General features: G+C 37.5%; 1 protein-coding gene across 2 annotated transcripts in view; it reads right to left on the bottom strand.

Annotated features, from left to right (window-relative positions):
• The window catches only part of PTPRB (protein tyrosine phosphatase receptor type B), a 125171-nt gene that overhangs the window by 63671 nt on the left and 43725 nt on the right, over positions 1–17775 (bottom strand). For both annotated transcript variants that reach the window (XM_069584639.1, XM_069584640.1), the window contains 6 exons: positions 13649–13924; positions 12700–12951; positions 10584–10847; positions 7421–7690; positions 5806–6066; positions 814–1080 (listed from right to left, as the gene is read on the bottom strand). In XM_069584639.1, coding sequence (XP_069440740.1) covers positions 814–1080; positions 5806–6066; positions 7421–7690; positions 10584–10847; positions 12700–12951; positions 13649–13924 — 1590 coding nt within the window. The remainder of the gene's footprint in view (positions 1–813; positions 1081–5805; positions 6067–7420; positions 7691–10583; positions 10848–12699; positions 12952–13648; positions 13925–17775) is intronic.

The raw sequence follows: 17775 nt of genomic DNA, 5'->3' as shown, positions 1-17775 counted from the left end.
GCCTGACATCCAACTTCTTATAATCATATGAAATTAAATAGGCAAAGTCACTGACCTGATTCTGAGATCACTAATAATTATTAAAGCTTCTATTGGATTTATTTAACTGGTTTCCTTTCTAAGAAACTGGAACATACATTTTATATTGTATTTACATTCTTTCTTTGTGTTGTGTAGAAAATTATATTCCTTTCTTCGGTGCTGCACCTCTGTCTGACACATATTGTCATAAGATATGTATTTGCTTACTTAGCTCTCTGCCCTATTTGACTATGAGCTCTTTAAGGTCAAGGAACACTGTTTACTGTAGGTGGCATACAGTATTAAACACTGTTTAACGTTGCCCATGAAAATATATGGGATTAGGGAATTTTATTAACTTTCAACCTCAGAAGTTGGAGACCATTGTTTTTTTCTGTCTTTAAACTAAGAATAAAAAAGAGAATGGAAGATATGTTTTTTAAAAAAAGTTTATGACTTGCTTACCTTAATCTGACATAAACATTTCAAAGAAAATCAGCTGGATGAAGGAATAAACTTAGGCAGCAAATGACTATTGTGTCATCATTAAGGTTTTCTAGGAGTTCTGACACAAGTATTGGAGATTTTAGAAAATTTAGCATTCATTCTCTCCTCTCTCACTCATCCTCCAATTTCCATTCCTGGGAGATCACCATGTACCGTCTAAACAGTATTGAAACTTGGCTTTTAGGAAGGTCTGAGTTGGGTCTGTCTTTAGGATGTTGTAAGACTTCTAGGATATACTCTGGAGGTTCCATGTGCTCAGATATCTGTAGGTCACACTCTTCTTACCTGTCCTTCCCTCCACCACCACTTGTCGGGAAGAGATCCCTCCGCTTACTGTTGTTACCACCACGGAGTAGAGGCTGCCTGATTTGAGGGAGTGGAAGCTGTATCTGCTAGTCTCACTGGAGACGCTTTCATTTTTGATGACCACATTTTCATGGATCAGTAGGACTTGGTAGAACTCTATGTCTCCCAAGGCCTGGGTCCAGTTAGTAAACAGACTGTTTGTTGTCCCTTGGTTGGCCACATGCAAACCAGTCACTTGGGCAGGCACTAAAACAGAGCAGAGAAGGAAGAAAAAACAGATGACACTTCATTACCCTAAGGAAGTGTGACAAAAAGGAGTAAAAAATGGAGGCAGTTTTGAAAATGCTAATCTATATGCATATACTTTGATATAGACAGTCAGCTTTATTTCCTGTGACATGGAGAACTAGTCCCCTACAGAGACTCTACCATTCTGAAAAAGCTGCTTATGCAGAAAATCAAAATTATTTCATATCCAAGGATAAGATGTATGCCTATTAAGTATTTTTTATTTTAAATTTTAAATAATAAAAGGGTGCTATTTTTGACAGTTGCTTACCTAATGGGATTTCACCTGTCCCTACTCAATGAGAACTGAAAGTCACATTATTTACTGGATGGTTGTTATGGGGTGGTATTGGGAAATCCCTTCAATCTGATGATTAGATTGTAGTCTAGGAAACTGGTAATTCTTTACTGGCACATTCTCAAGAGGCCCATTCTTATTATACATGTTTGAGTGAGTGAAAGTCGCTCAGTCATGTCTGACTCTGCGACCCCACGGACTGTACAGTCCAGAATTCTCCAGGCCAGAATACTGGAGTAGGTAGCCTTTCCCTTCTCCAGCGGATCTTTGCAACCTAGGGATTGAACCCAGGTCTCCCGTATTACAGGTAGATTCTTTCCCAGCTGAGCCACAAGGGAAGCCCTATTATACATGAAAATGTTACAATAATATAAGTTATAGTATTAAATAATAATAATAATGATAAAAACTGAATCAGTTATCAAAAAATGTAATTGGCCTATACAACAGTGCTAGGAAAGAGTCATTCTGGGGTCCAAGGCCTGATCTGTCTCACCTGTGAGCCTGTGCCCTTTACCTAATTAACAACCATTGTGATTTTTAACCTGCCCATTAACAAATCTTTTTACACAGATCTTGAAGTTGGCACTTGATAAACATTTCCTTTGTGCCTCTTCCCAGAATTATGATAGATAAGCAAAGGGATTAGAACCTTGGCACAACCTTTCTCAGAAATCACTGACTTTTTGATTAAAATATAAACATATTCATTAAAATATTTTACTGTACATGGGTTGAAAGATTCAAATTCTAAATTACCTGTGGAAAGCAAAGAAATTATATGCTAAAATAATTTTGAAAAACAAAAATAAAGTTGAAGGACTAACATCATCTGATTTCAAGACTTCTAGAAAGCTACAGTAATGACAACAGTGTGATGTTGGAAAAAAAAGTAGACAGACAGACTAACAGAAAAAAATTGAGGATCCAGAAATAGGCCATGTAGACTGATGTTTTTTTAAAGATGCAAGGGCAATTCAATAAAGAAAGGAGAATCTTTTTCAACAAAGAGAATTACAACTACTGGCTGTTCATGTGCAAAGAAAGAAACCTTGCTTCATATCTCACATATATACAAAAATTCAAAATTGATAATACACCTAAATTCATAACCTAAAACTATGAAACTTCTAAGAGAAAATTTTGATGACCTTGTATTAGACAAAGATTTCTTAGATATGACACCAAAAGCATATTTATGAAATAAAAAATTGACAAATTGGACGTCAAAGTTAAAAACTCATGTTTTGCAAAACACACTAATAAATTAAGGAAAAGACAAGCCAGAGGAGGAGATCAAGATGGTGGAGCAAGAGGACAGAGAGCACAGTGAACAAGCAGAGGACTACTCTCAACTGAAAAGAAAAAGTAAATCCCTGAAAAAATGAATGAAACAGAAATCAACAATTTACCAGGCAAAGAATTAAAAACATTGGTAATAAAAATGTTAACTGAATTAGGGAAAAAGTTTATCTAAACAGTGAACATTTTAACAAGGAACCAGAAAATATAAAATAGATCCAACCAGAAATGAATAACTCAACAGCTGAAATAAAAGGGGGGAAAAAGAAAAACACTTAAGAAGGAATGAGGAGCAGACTTAGAACACATAAGTCAGCTAGAAGACAGAATAATGTAAACTACTCAGTCAGAACAAAGAAAGAAAGAAAAACAGATTTTAAAAAATGAAAGCAATTTAAGAGATGTCTGGAATAACATTAAGTATTCCAATACTTGCATTATAGGGGTCCCAGAGGTGAAGAGAGAGAAAAGAGGATTGAAAATGTATTTGATGAAATTACATCTGAAGACTTCTCAAGCATGAAGAAAGAAACAGATATGCAGGTTCAGGAAGCACAGAGGGTCCCAAATAAGATGAACCCAAATAAAGCCACAAGACATAGCATAATTAAAATGGCAAAAGCTAAAGAGAAAATTCTAAAGGCAACAAGAGAAAAATAAAGACTCATACACAATGGAATCCTTATAAGGCTCTCAGCTGATTTTTGTACAGAAATATCCCAGGCCAGAAGGCAGTGGCATGATATATTCAAAGTGCTGAAAGGGAAAAACATCTAACCTAAGATTGGATGATTATCAGTTAAAATACCCAGCAAAATTATCAGTTAAAATAGAAGTAGAGATAAGCAAAAACTAAAGACAAGCAAACACTAAAAGTTCATCAATACTACACATACCCTAAAAGAAAAGTTGAGGGGTCTTCTCTAAATAGAAAACAAGTAAGAATCTTTGGGAAATGAAAAACTCCCACTAGAAAAAGGCAAATATAGAATAAGAATGAAGGATCAACCACTTAAAAAGCCAGTATGTACATTAAGACAAAAAATTGTAAATGCGACTATAATAACAATATACAATTAAGGGATCAGCAAAAGATGTAAAATATGGTATCAAACCCACCAAATGTGGGGTAGGAAAGTAAAAAACATAGGTATTTCAGAATGCATGTGAACTTAAATGACTACCAGTCTAAACCAAGCAGATATAATTATAGGTCAGTACATACGTGAATCCCATGACAACCACAAATCAAAAAGGATAAAATATCAAAGGATAAACTTAATCAAGGAGGTGAAATATAGTCTGAAAACTATAAAAACATTGATGAAGGAAACTGAAGATGATACAAAGAAATGGAAAGATATCCCATGCTCTTGGGTTAGAAGAATTAATATTGTTTAAAATGGCCATACTACCCAAAGTAATCTATAGATGTAATGCAATTACTACCAAAATATCCATGACATTTTTTACAAAGCTAGAAAAAAAAATCCTAAAATTCACATGGAATCACAAAAACCATGAATTATCAAAGCAATCTTGAAAAACAAGAACAAAGCTGGAGATATCAAGCTCCCAGAATTCAGATTAAACTAACACATAGATCAATAGAACAGAACAGACAGCCCAGAACTAAATCCACACACTTATGGCTATTTAATCTATGGCAAAGGAGGCAAGAATATACAATGAAGAAAAGATATTCTTTTCAACAAGTGGTGCTGGGATAACTAGACAGCTACATGTACAAAAATGAAATTAGAATATTTCATCACACTATACACAAAAATAAACTCAAAATTGATTAAAGACCTAAATGTAAGATTGGAAATCATAAAACTTCTAGAACAGAACATAGGCAGAACACTCTTGACATAAATTGTAATAATATTTTTCTGGATTTGTCCCCTAAATGTAAGAGAAATAAAAGTAAAAACAAATGAGACGTGATTAAACTTAAAAGCTTTTGCACAACAAGGGAAATCACTACAAAAACACTTTCATTTCTGGCACAACCATGAAAATCCCCTCAATAAACACAACTGCACATGCTGGACAAAACATAAAAATGTAAATATATGAATGAGTTGTCAAAAATGTAATGAATTCTCAGAAACCTATAATAAAGTGAGAGAGGTAACTGGATAGCTGAAGCAGACTTTCACCATGAGGGCACCTTTCAAATATAAACCTAAGCTTTGATTTTATAGCTTTGCTGGAACTATGAATAGGACTTTCCCAGGGTGAGGAACCTCATAGGTGACTCTGCATAATACTGAATCCTGAAAGCTTACATTCTAAATGTAAGTGAAATAAATATTTTCTCCCTGTTCCCCATGTACTTCAGCCTCCTTAGTATTGGGAGAAAAAACTTCCACTGAGAATTCATCACATTTTCAGTGAGTTTGCAACCCAACTTCATAAAACCCGGGTGATCAAAAACCTCAAGCTGATAATTTCGATTAAATGTCTGAGTTGCTAGAGATCCTGTGCACCTGAAAGAATCTCAAGAAAAGAAAATTCTTTCTGAAACCTATCTCAAAGAATTCCCACAAAATAAAAATCCAAGATTAAAGTAAAGATCACAAACATTTGAGGAAGTAAAGCACCATGGGCAAAGGCAGACAACTCGATAAACAACAGGACTGAACTCCTGACGATTTCAGATATTGGACTAATCAGACATAGATTGAAAATAAAAGTCATTAATTTACTTAAAGTAATAGAAGGGGGAGAATGGAAAAGCAACTGAATACAAAACAGATTTGAAAGACAACCAAAGAAAATATTTAAAAGTGAAGCACATAACAATTAAATTTTAAAACTCAATGGGTGGACTTTCAAATAGATCAGATAAAACTAAAAAAAGAATTAATAAACTAAAACTAAGACCTGAGGAAATTATCCAGACTATAGCCCAGAGAGCAAATCTATGGAAAACATGAAACATGAATGTATAGATAGATACAATGCCCAGTATGCCCCGTACTGAATAGGCTCTTAATGAACATTTATAAGATGAATGTTACATAATTCAGCAGACAGGATACTTTTAAAGTCTAAAATTTATTTTAAAATATTACCTGTTCTTCCTTTTGTTAAAGATGAATTTTTGAGGTCTCCACTAATACTGGTGACTGTAGCTATGTATTTTCGTCCAGGCACCAGGTCAGTGAAAGTGAATTCTTTGGCATCTCTGGGAAGCAACTTATGGATGAGTAAGAGGTCTCTGTCGATGAGTGAAATGATGTATTTCTCCCATTCTGCTGCAGGGGTCTGCCACATGATGGTCAGCGAGGTTTCATTGGCATGTTTGACACGAAGATGAAGGACAGCCAGGGGAACTGAGGAAAAAGCAGTAGACATTTGGGTCATTTGGGTGCTGGAGGAGACTCTTGAGAGTCCCTTAAACTGCAAGGAGGTCAAACCAGTCAATTCTAAAGGAAATCAATCCTGAATATTCACTGGAGGGACTGGTGCTGAAGCTCCAACAGTTTGGCCACCTGATATGAAGAACTGACTCATTAGAAAAGACCCTGAGGCTGGGAAAGACTGAGGGCAGGAGGAGAAGGGGATGACAGAGGATGAGACGGTTAGATGGCATCATTGACTCAATGGCCACAAGTCTGAGCAAGCTCTGGGAGATGGTGAAGGACAGAGCATGGTGTGCATGGGGGTAGAAAAGAGTCAGACACGACTGAGCAACTGAGCAAGAACAATGTCTGGGTCATTGATTTACTCGGATACATTTGAGTATTCTTTAGAGATCTGCTCCTTTCTACCCACAGGAGTGTTCTAGTCGAACATTTCTTTTCTGAATGCTTATAAGCATTTATCAAAAAAAAAAATGCTAATCACAAAAAACGTTGTTTGTGTAACATAACCAGAAATAAGGATTCAAAAGAGTACTCTTGGAAATTACTGGGTCATTTATTTTTGATCATCATCCAGGAGATATTAACAGTTGGAAAATGAACAGATGACTGGAAGACACAGTCGGCAAGCTAAAGACATGGTCCTTGGTCCTTTTCTTTGACATTCTTCTAAGAACACTGCATCGGTGTAGTTATTTCCTTATTATCACGCAAGACTAAGAGAGAATATATTTGAATTTCCCTCTAAGTGTGGCATATTCCACATCACAGGGATTTTCATAGAAACGTTGAGCTTAGAGGTCAACTCTCTTACTTGAAAATTGAGGAAATGGACTCAGAGAGGTTGTGACTTGTCCATGGAATTACAGTGTAATGGTGACAGCAAGAACACCGAAACCCATGTCTTAGAAACCTCACTCTCCTCTGCCCTAAAATCTGAATATATCCCTCATTGCTTTAACAGCTCTTGTGGTACCTGAAACTCTCCCATTCAGCAGTGAGTCAAGGCAGTGGTTCTTTAACACTAACTACCAAGAAATAGTTATCAAATATCTACTTTGTGGGGAGGATTCGCCCAGATCGTTTCCTCATTCTTTTGATGTTAAAAAAGGTCTTTCTTTTATACAATGGACTTACTAGCGGAAGTGATTTCTATTGTTCTAATTTGACAAAATTAAACATTACCAACCTATTTCAGTCTACCAGTTTAAAATGTCTCAAATCCAGGGAATGCTGGGGTAAGATATTGATGGTTACCTGAATTACTTGGATGAAGGTCCAAATTAAGGTTCTGTCAGTCATTAACACCATAATATTTGCTTACCTGTCCTGCCTTGGCAACGCGTAGAATTCTTCAGATTTCCGCTCTCAACAGTGACTTCTATCTCATACTGTCTTCCCGGTATAAGCCCCACGTCATCTATGACATAGTGTGTTTCCTCCTTTCCCACGGTGATGTTGAGCAGCACCGAAGAATCATTCCAGAGCAGGATACGATAACGCTCCCAGTCTCCAGCAGGGGGCGACCAGCTTACCACCAGGGACTTCGTAGAACCATTGCTGTTTGCCTCCAGGTCCTCAACTTTCTGTGGAACTAAACAGTGAAATGATGTCACAAGGAGATACCAAAATCCAAAGGTAAGGATACCTGTTCACTTTTCATGGCCAACAGTAGATAAGAAACCTAATAGTAGCAATTCAAAACATTTCTATCTCCTCCTGATGTTTGTGAATTGCAAATGAGTAATTTGGAGCCATCTGACATGTGAGACATGTTTGCTAAAATCATTCTAGCAATATATCAGTAGTGTGATCTTCTGTAACACTATTAATAACCTGGTGATACGAATGCTGTTTTTTTTTTTTAATTACACACCAGCCCTAGAGACAATTGATATTGCTTCTAATGACAGTGACATTGATGGATATGGTATCTTTCAGAAGATAGTGGTCACAAAACTTTTCTTTCTTTTCCAGTTGAAAAGATTAACCTTCTAGCAATATAACTCTGATCTTATTATTCCTTTGCTCAAAAACATTCAAGGTTTCTCCATTAACTACAGAATAAAACATCAAGTCTTTGTTGCGGAGTTTGTAGCTCTCCCAAATCAAAGCCCAGTTCCTGCCAGTCTTCACCCTGACGTCTCCCTGCAGGGCCCCTCCCTGATTCCCCACTAGTGAATGCTGGCCTCCAGTTTCTCATCCTTAGACCTTAGATCGCCTGGGCTCCCCTGCCACTGTGTCTTTGTTTTTATTATTCCCTATACCTCAAATGCCCTTCCCTCCTTTCCCTCTTAACTTGCCAAGAGCTTCATATTTTAAAAATCCCAGTTAAAGGCCATTGCCTCCCCAGAATCTTTACTGATCTTCTGAAAGAGAGCTTCTCATTTCTTTCTTACCACATTTATGGCTTTTATCTGGCATCTCCAATAACATAGACAATTGGACCCTGGAATCAGACAGCCTGGTTTAAACTCCATCACTTACTGGTTGGATGACTATGGACAAGTTATTTGACCTCTCTGAATTATCTATAAACTGGTGATAACAATAAGACATCTAGTGATTTGGGTGAAAACTGAGTGAAATAATGCTGTATTCAGTCAGTGCCTGATCCATGGAAACATCAATATAATTACATCATTAAAATGTAATATTTTTAAAAAATTGTGTGCATATTTTACCTTTGTGTGATTAAAATATAACTTCCTTAGAAACAAGGGTTAGCAAAGTAAATATTGATATTTCAGAATTTTCAGGCCATATATTTCTATTTTTCTTTTGTTTTCTTTCTTTCTTTTTAAAGCTGCTTTAAAATGTAAGAACCACTCAGTTTGGTGTTACACAAAAATAGGTGACAGACCATATTGGGCTGAAGGACCATCTTAATAACTCTGAAAGTGCATGATACTATAATTTATACAAGGAAGGCACTGCATAAATGTTTGGTGGCATAATAAAATAATTTATGGAAAACATGGTTAAGACTCTGACGCTGGGAAAGATTGAAGGCAGAAGGAGAAGGGGACGGCAGAGGACGAGATGGCTGGATGGTATCACCAGCTCAATAGGCATGAGTTTGAGCAAGCTCCAGGATATAGCAAAGGACAGGGAAGCCTGGTAAACATGGGGTCACAAAGAGTTGGACACAACTGAGTGACTGAACAACAAACAACAACAAAGCCCTCATTATAAGAGTTGATCAGAAATGTTTTATTGATTAGTATCAGTCCTAATTCATTTATGCTACTGAAGTAGTGTGACATGAAAGAGTACAGGGCAGAGCCAGTAATACAGATTGTTCAGAAATCAATCCATATTCATTTGCTTAAAAAACTCATAAAATGCAATCAACCCTCTGCTTGACTCTGCACAGGGGGTCCTCACTCATAAACACTCTCAATCTCCATAGGAATTATGTAGACTATACTTCCCAAGGTGGGAAAAACTTTTCCTTCTATCTTATTTTGAGAAATCCATATGCAGGTCAGGAAGCAACAGTTAGAACTGGACATGGAACAACACTCTGGTTCCAAATAAGAAAGGAGTATGTCAAGGCTGTATATTGTCACCATGCTTGTTTAAATTATATGAAGAATACATCATGAGAAATGCTGGGCTGGATGAAGCACAAGCTGGAATCAAGATTGCTGGGAGAAATATCAATAACCTCAGATATGCAGATGATACCACCCTTATGGCAGAAAGTGAAGAAGAACTAAAGAGCCTCTTGATGAAACTGAAAGAGGAGAATAAAAAGTTGGCTTAAAGCTCAACATTCAGAAAACGAAGATCATGGCATCCAGTCCCATTGCTTCATGGCAAACAGATGGGGGACAGTGGAAACTTTATTTTTTTGGGCTCCAAAATCACTGCAGATGGTGACCACAGCCATGAAATTAAAAAATGCTTACTCCTTGGAAGGAAAGTTATGACCAACCTAGACAGCATATTGAAAAGCAGAGACATTACTTTGCCAATAAAGGTCCTTCTAGTCAAGGCTATGGTTTTTCCTGTAGTCATGTATGGATGTGAGAGTTGGACTATAACGAAAGCAGAGTGCCGAAGAATTGGTGCTTTTGAACTGTGGTGTTGGAGAAGACTCTTGAGAGTCCCCTGGACTGCAAGGAGATCCAACCAGTCCATCCTAAAGGAAATCACTCCTGAATGTTCACTGGAAGGACTGATGTTGAAGCTGAAACTCCAATACTTTGGCCACCTGATGCGAAGAGCTGACTCATCTGAAAAGGCTCTAATGCTGGGAAAGATAGAAGGTGAGAGGAGAAGGGGACAACAGAGGATGAGATGGTTGTATGCCATCACCAACTCAATGGACGTGAGTTTGAGTAGACTCCGGGAGTTGGTGATGGACAGGGAGGCCTGGAGTGCTCATGACTGAGCGACTGAACTGAACGATTTTATCCCATCCTAAGATGGATCAGAGAGTGATTTGAGCAACTAAGGGATTTATGGAGCCTTAGACTCACCTGTTCTGCCCACTGCTGTCTTGTGAGCAGATAATTCACCAGACACACAGCTGATGGTGACTTGATAAAGTCGTCCAGGGGCCAAGTCTTTAAATTGACTTTCAGTAATCTGGGATGCTAATATTCTGGATTGTTTGATGGTCCCTTGGTAAGACAGGGTAATGTTGTAGAAATCCACATTTCCGGAAGGCTTTTGCCACTTGACTTTTAGAGAAGTCATAGTGCCTTCATTCGTCACCTTCAGATTTGAGACTTCCATGGGGGCTAATTAGGAAGAACAGGAAAGAGATTTTATTTCAGGATGTCATATCACTCTTATGGCCAAATTCTGACCTGTATTTTAATCTCTACAAGCCACAGTCTCTGCTCTGAAGAAAATGACTTCACGATGTTAAAAAAAATACTACAAAACCAAAGAAAGGTTGTCTGGTTAGTGGAGAGAACACAAACATGGCAGTCAGGAGCCTAGATTCTGGCTCAAATTTGGCCATAGGTTGGCTGGGCAACCCTGGACAGCTCTGTCTATCTCACTAAGCCTAGAGGCCTTTAGCTTAATGATGGCTTGGGTCAAAAAAACTTAAAATGGTCTTTTCCAGTTCTGAAATTCTTTAAGTGGACTCCTCAAAGAAGTCGGTCTTCTGCCTAATTTCCACCCATCTTTTTTATGTATTTAATAACAGCAAGTACATAATAAATAGATTGGTTGATTGATTGGGTATCATAAATTTTTGTGCTAAAAGTACTTTCTTTTTTATATTAAATCATGATAAAGCTAAAGCTTAAGAGTTGTGCTATTATTTCATCAAAGGAAATGATTACAAAGAAGAGATACTTTGGTGAATATTTTTTCTAACTTTTGCCTATGCTATAATTTTTGGCTTCACTAATGGCATAATATAAATTAATAATGTTTCACTAAAATAACGGATATAGCACACTGTTTTTGCACAGGCAAATTAGAAATGTAATTGCTCTTGATATACATAAATAATAAGATATATGGTACTTTTTTTGCTTATATATAATACACTTTTTTTTAAAGTGTGATATAAAAATATGTAAATATATAGGTGTCTTCAAATATCTTTCCTACCAACCTCCTATAGTTTCAGGAACTCTCCCCACTAGAATAATGTCTGTTGCTGCTAAGTCGCTTCAGTCGTGTCTGACTCTGTGCGACCCCATAGGTGGCAGCCCACCAGGCTACCCTGTCCTTAGGGTTCTCCAGGCAAGAACACTGAAGTGGGTTGCCATTTCCTTCTCCAATGCATGAAAGTGAAAAGTGAAAGTGAAGTTACTCAGTTGTGTCTGACTCTTAGCGACCCCATGGACTGCAGCCCACCAGGCTCCTCCGTCCATGGGATTTTCCAGGCAAGAGTACTGGAGTGGGGTGCCATTGCCTTGGGCACTACATATTTTGGAGTTTCTCTTAAACGTACATAGCTTCCCAAAGGAGGGGATTTTTTAACACAGTAGACTGACTAGAAGCATTAGAATCCACTTGAATGGAAGCTCCATGAAGGCAAAGACATTGTCTTTCTTGGACACTCTTGCATCTACAATGTTGACTATATCGTTTGCACCTTACAAATACTGATCAAAAGAACAAATGAATGAGTATGTGTGTATATACACGATTCATTAAAACTTAGCAGAGCACAGATGAGCTTTCTTGCTATGTCAGCCTATGCGAACAACTATAGAATTGGGTCTCAGTAGATGCTTCATAGAAGAGAAGGTTTGGGAAATGGCTGGTTCACAGGAGTAGGTGTTTGTATAGCACTGAGAAGAGTAACCTTGGTTCATTGTGAGTGATGTCACAAAGGCAGTGGATGCTGGTTTAAGAGAAGGAAGTAACAATCCTTAAATAAAAAGAGAAGCTGAGACTATATCCATGATTAATTTTGCTATTTCATAACGCTGCCAAGGGCTAGCCTAAACTTTAGAATAAAAGGGAATCCCTCTTTAAGTAGAAATATGGATACATATTAAAGTCTTTTATAATTTATGGATTTTAATTTGTCCTATACTGCCACTATTCAAATAATAAACCTTATTTATTAAAGATTTCTTTGAATTGAGCTTATTATTGTACAGAAAAGCTAGGGAAACTTACTTGTCCTGGCTGATTTCCATCTGTAGTTTTGCAGCCCTGCAGCCTCACTAACAATGGTGACATTATAGAGGTGACCAGGCATCAGTCCATGAAAAGTGTAGAAAGTAGTGTCCACAGCATTACTATGAACTAGAATCCCTTTATCCATTAACATCAGCTGGTATCGTTCCACGTTCCCAGAGCCACGTGACCAGGAAATCAGGAGCGAATTAGTTTTCGCCAAAACACCAATGTCTTTCACTGGGGATGGCACTAGTGGGATGAAATGCATTTCCAAAGTGTTATTCATAATTTCCTTATAAAATATATAAACACATTTTATTTGAAACCACACATTCATTTTTGCTTCTCTGCAATTTGTGTAATAACTAATGAAAATAGCACCCTTGACATTTTCCTGGGATCTGGATTAATGCTCTTTTCAAATCCCACAGCCTGAAGCTACATCATAGTGTACCTATCTCCCCCATTTAACAGGTATCAAGGTAGATTTTGCCAATGGAGTATGATGTGGCATAGCAGTAAAAGGAAAAGAGAAAAGAAAGAACCATAGAAGATGAAAAATTGAAAGAGCAACAAAGCAGGAGAGAAAATCAGTGGCGAGTGACTGATAAGACAGTGTGTTATGGAAAGAACTGGTAATGTGCCACTGATACTGAGATGCATGGGTACAAGCAAAGACTTGTTAGGAAATATCTTCATTTTGGAGAAAGTTCCGGTCCCAGGGAAGTTCCATGACTTGTTCAAAATCACCCGGCAAGGTGGCAGCCCAATCCCACCTCCTTGTTTCCAGTCCAGTCTTTCCTCTATATCAAACAGTTTCGTTGTCTGTCTGTCTATATATCTATCGTTGATCTCACGGCATTCTTACTGCTTTTTCCTGAATCTAATATAATTTCAAAAGGAGTATAGACTATTAACTACTCAACTACATGTAAACAAATCTTACCTGTTGATCCATTGGCATACATTGTAGAGGAACGTTTATCCCCAGAAATAGCTGTGATGGCAATTTTATACTTATTACCAGCAGTGAGGTTGAAAAACGTGTATTCATTCCGTGAAGCTCTTTCTTGAATTTGGGCCATCTGTATCTTTTGGTTATCATCAAGTAACTGTACCTCATACCAGGTGACTTTTCCCGAGGAAGGAGTCCACCAAACATGCAAACTGGTAGAAGTAGTTTTCTCTTTACTGACTTCAAACCTAGCAGGAGGTAAAGGATCTATGGGGCAGAAACCAAAAAGGAGAAGGTGGCTTGAGGACTTCTGCAGATGCACTCTTACCTTGCTACAATCCAGACTCAGTTTCCTTCAACACTTTCAGAACTCTGCTGCCCATGATATGAATGGGCATTTTACACTACTTCCAAACCACTGTACTTAAAAACGGAATCTACCTTAGCTATTAGTCATATAAACTCCTTTTTTTCTAATAAAACTTTTTTGTTTAACAGCTCTGAGCTTGGAGATCCGAGCAAGGTTACATTTTCTTTGGCTTGCAGGTTTTGCATTTTTCAAACATTGACAAACATCCAGGCTCTTCCTGGATAAATACTGAAAATCTCAACAGAAAATATAGATATTAAGAAATAATTTTTAAATTTCTGCTAAATGTTCTCTTTTTTAGGTTGTGGGGCTTAGGAGCTTACATTTACAAAACTTTGGGTTGTTCTTAGATATCAGAAAATCACAAAAGATACAAACCTGGTAATGAAGCCAAGGTTAGGTATGTTCACCAAAATGAATACTCCCAACAACAGGGATTCCCTGGGACTTCCCTGGTAGTCCAGTGGTAAAGAATCTGCTTGTAATGCAGGGGGTGTGGGTCTAATCCCTGGTCGGGGAACTAAGATCCCACATGTCCTGGACCAACTAAGCCCATGCACCACAACTAGAGAGTCTGTGCACCACAAGGAAAGATCCCACATTGTGCAGTGAAGATCCTGTGTGCTATAATTAAGACCCAACTCAGCCAAATAAATATTTTTAGAAACTGGGATTCCTTATGTCCCTAGATTTTTTTAACTTGAGTTCTGGGACATTTTGGAGCTGCCAGAACTCTTAGAGCAGACGGGAATGGGTTAGTCCTGGACCTGGCTGTGCACTTAATTTCAGTTCTCAAAGCCATGGGTCAGTTTGAGGAGTCCTGTTTCCTGTGTACTGAATCTTCACTGTAGAACTTAAAATAGGATGACCGGGACATCTCCAGGTTAGGAACTAAGGGAATAAGATTTAGAGAGCAGATGATGCTGTGTGACCATCTGAGCAATGAGGCTCTCCTCACCCTAAATATGGGGGAAGAAACGCTGACAGTGACATATACAATGTTTTCAGAAATCCTACCTGGCTTTTGTTTTAGGAAATGAGCTCAAGATACTGGAGACTAAATTTCAAGAGTCAGGTTAACTGTTTTAGTGGCATGGCAGAGTGATCTCAGTTCTTATCTACCACCTGGTAAATTATATTTTACTCACGAAATAAGAAATTCTAGCATCTTCCTAGAACAGTATATGTTTTAAGAAAGTCTTCACTTGTTCTTAGCATAAATACAAATAGGAACCAGGTAATCTTACTCTATATTCAAAAGGCATATATAGCCAAACAGCTCAGTAGACTATGGGTCACCGAGAGACGTCACACATAGGCTAAATACAGCCAAGTCAAGGCAGCAAACTTTGGGACTCCACAGCACAGGTGAGCTAGGAGGCCAAGGTTCTATGGTTTATACCCCAGCAGCGCAGGTTCACAGCTGCTAAACAGTGTAGACTCTAGAGTCTTGAATCGGGTCTCCCGCTTTGCAGCTGTATAGCAATTCCTTAACCTCCTTGTGCCTCAGCTGTGTTCTCCATGCAACGCTGATAACAATACTATCTTTTCAGTAGATCTGTTATGAAGATGAAATTGAGTATTTTATCTAGAGAACTTAAAAAAGTGTCTGGCACATGGTGTTCAATGTTTGCTGTTATTTCTATTACTATTATTCCTCTTCTAGTTGGGACAATCTTGTCATAGAAGTAGTGGCAGAGAGAGCAGGCTTTGGAGTCAGAACTCCATGTCTCCCCCTGTCTGGGGAGCATAACAACAGTACCTATAATCTTTAAATGTTTGGAGGAGTAACAAGATATACCAGAGACTGCACCTGGTATACAATGTATTGTCTATGAGATCATAAAAAAGAAATTTTCTCCGAATCACTGACAGAATGGAGGCAAAACTGGAATACCATATTTTTAAGAGACTAAACTGATAATAGCATTAATTGCTTTTTTTAAGAAAAAAAAAAAAACTTGGAAAAATCTTATCAATTTATTCCCATGAACTAACTTTCTAACCCTTCAGATAAAATTTAAAAAAAAATTCCCAAGATGATTCTCATTTATGGGTTCTTGAGGAAAAACAGCATGGGTTTGTGTCTGTGTGTATGTGTGGCAATATTATTTAAATTTTCTATCCTACATAACAATCTACAATTAAAGACGCCATAATAAAAGGAAAGAACACAATTTCCCCTCACAAAAAGCTTTCTTGTTATCATGAGATTCTCATAACCTGAGAAACTCAAGAGCAACCTTGTCATAGCCAACGGAGATGATGCGTTTTTGCTGAAGAGGCATTTTAAGGACAAGAATGAGAGAAAGAGATGCTTTCCAGTGATTGTTCAAATGGGATCAATACTGACACCTACATGCACAGTGCAGCCAGGTAAAGGTTAAAGAAAGTAATGTTATGATCCTTATGATCTAAACATATATAATTTGCAAAATAAAAGCTATAAAAAATGAATTTTAAGGTTGCGTGCCTAGAGGGTGAAGTTCAGAAATGCAGGCTTTATCTAATCTCTCCGAGCCAGAAAACAAAACAGTCAACCCTTTGTACATCCGCTAGAACAAAGGAACAATGAGATTGGGAAGTGCCTGGGCTGCAAGAACCTGCACTGGAAACAAACACTTAAAACCCCATTTATGCTGTGATAAAGGCCTTTGCTGGCAGAGGTCCACTATTGCTATGCATACAGCAGGAGTGCAATAGTTTTCAGACTTTTCAATCTAAGACCAAGGAAAACTCTGCTGTATTAAATTTTTTAAGTTTTCAATATTTTATTAGAAACAAATTAGATACTTCCATCAGGATGCTAGTTTCATCAATCTCTCTCTCTATCTATCTACCTATCCATCTATATATCATCTACCTATGTAGATTAGTATCTATCTAGATATCTAGATAGATATATGAAAGAGAGTTTTTTTTTTAAATTTTATTTTTTTACTTTACAATACTGTATTGGTTTTGCCATACATTGACATGAATCCACCACAGGTGTACATGAGTTCCCAACCCTGAACCCCCCTCCCACCACCCTCCTCATATCATCTCTCTGGGTCATCCCAGTGCACCAGCCCCAAGCATCCTGTATCCTGTATTGAACCTAGACTAGCGATTTGTTTCTTACACGATAGTATACATGTTTCAATGCCATTCTCCCAAATCATCCCACCCTCTCCCTCTCCCACAGAGTCCAAACGTCTGTTCTTTACATCAGTGTCTCTTTTGCTGTCTCAAATACAGGGTTATCATTACCATCTGAAAGAGAGTTTTAATGCTATTTGAAAATTTAGTCATATGTCTGTAATATTATCATATGAAGATCATATGTAATTAGAAAACCCTACTTGACTTATATAATTTATGCTGATGGCTACAAGTTATCAATGTATACATGTGTGCATGTATAGTCCTTCTGGTTTTTCCATCCCCAGCTCTCATATATACAGTAACCAGTGAAGTATTATTAAGCTATGAGAACTATTGGAAACCATAAATCAATAATTTAATCTCAATCAATATATCAAAATTTATCATTAGCCATAAAATTAAGACATCTTTGTTTGTATTTCTTGGTTCCAGACAGACCTGAAATGTGGAGTGCCAAACGCAAAATTCTGCAGTAGTCACCTGCTCAGTTTCAGTGAATTTCATTATCAGGAAGCCCTAGAATTTCATAAGTAGGTTTGCTATTGATCTGCTTTTTCTGATAAAGTTTAGTCAAATTCCTGAACCAAAACAGATTCTTCCT

The sequence above is a fragment of the Ovis canadensis genome, chromosome 3, assembly GCF_042477335.2.
Source record: "Ovis canadensis isolate MfBH-ARS-UI-01 breed Bighorn chromosome 3, ARS-UI_OviCan_v2, whole genome shotgun sequence".
NCBI lineage: Eukaryota > Metazoa > Chordata > Mammalia > Artiodactyla > Bovidae > Ovis > Ovis canadensis.
The sequence above is the reverse complement of the archived record's forward strand: the minus strand, read 5'-3'. Positions and strand labels throughout refer to the sequence as shown.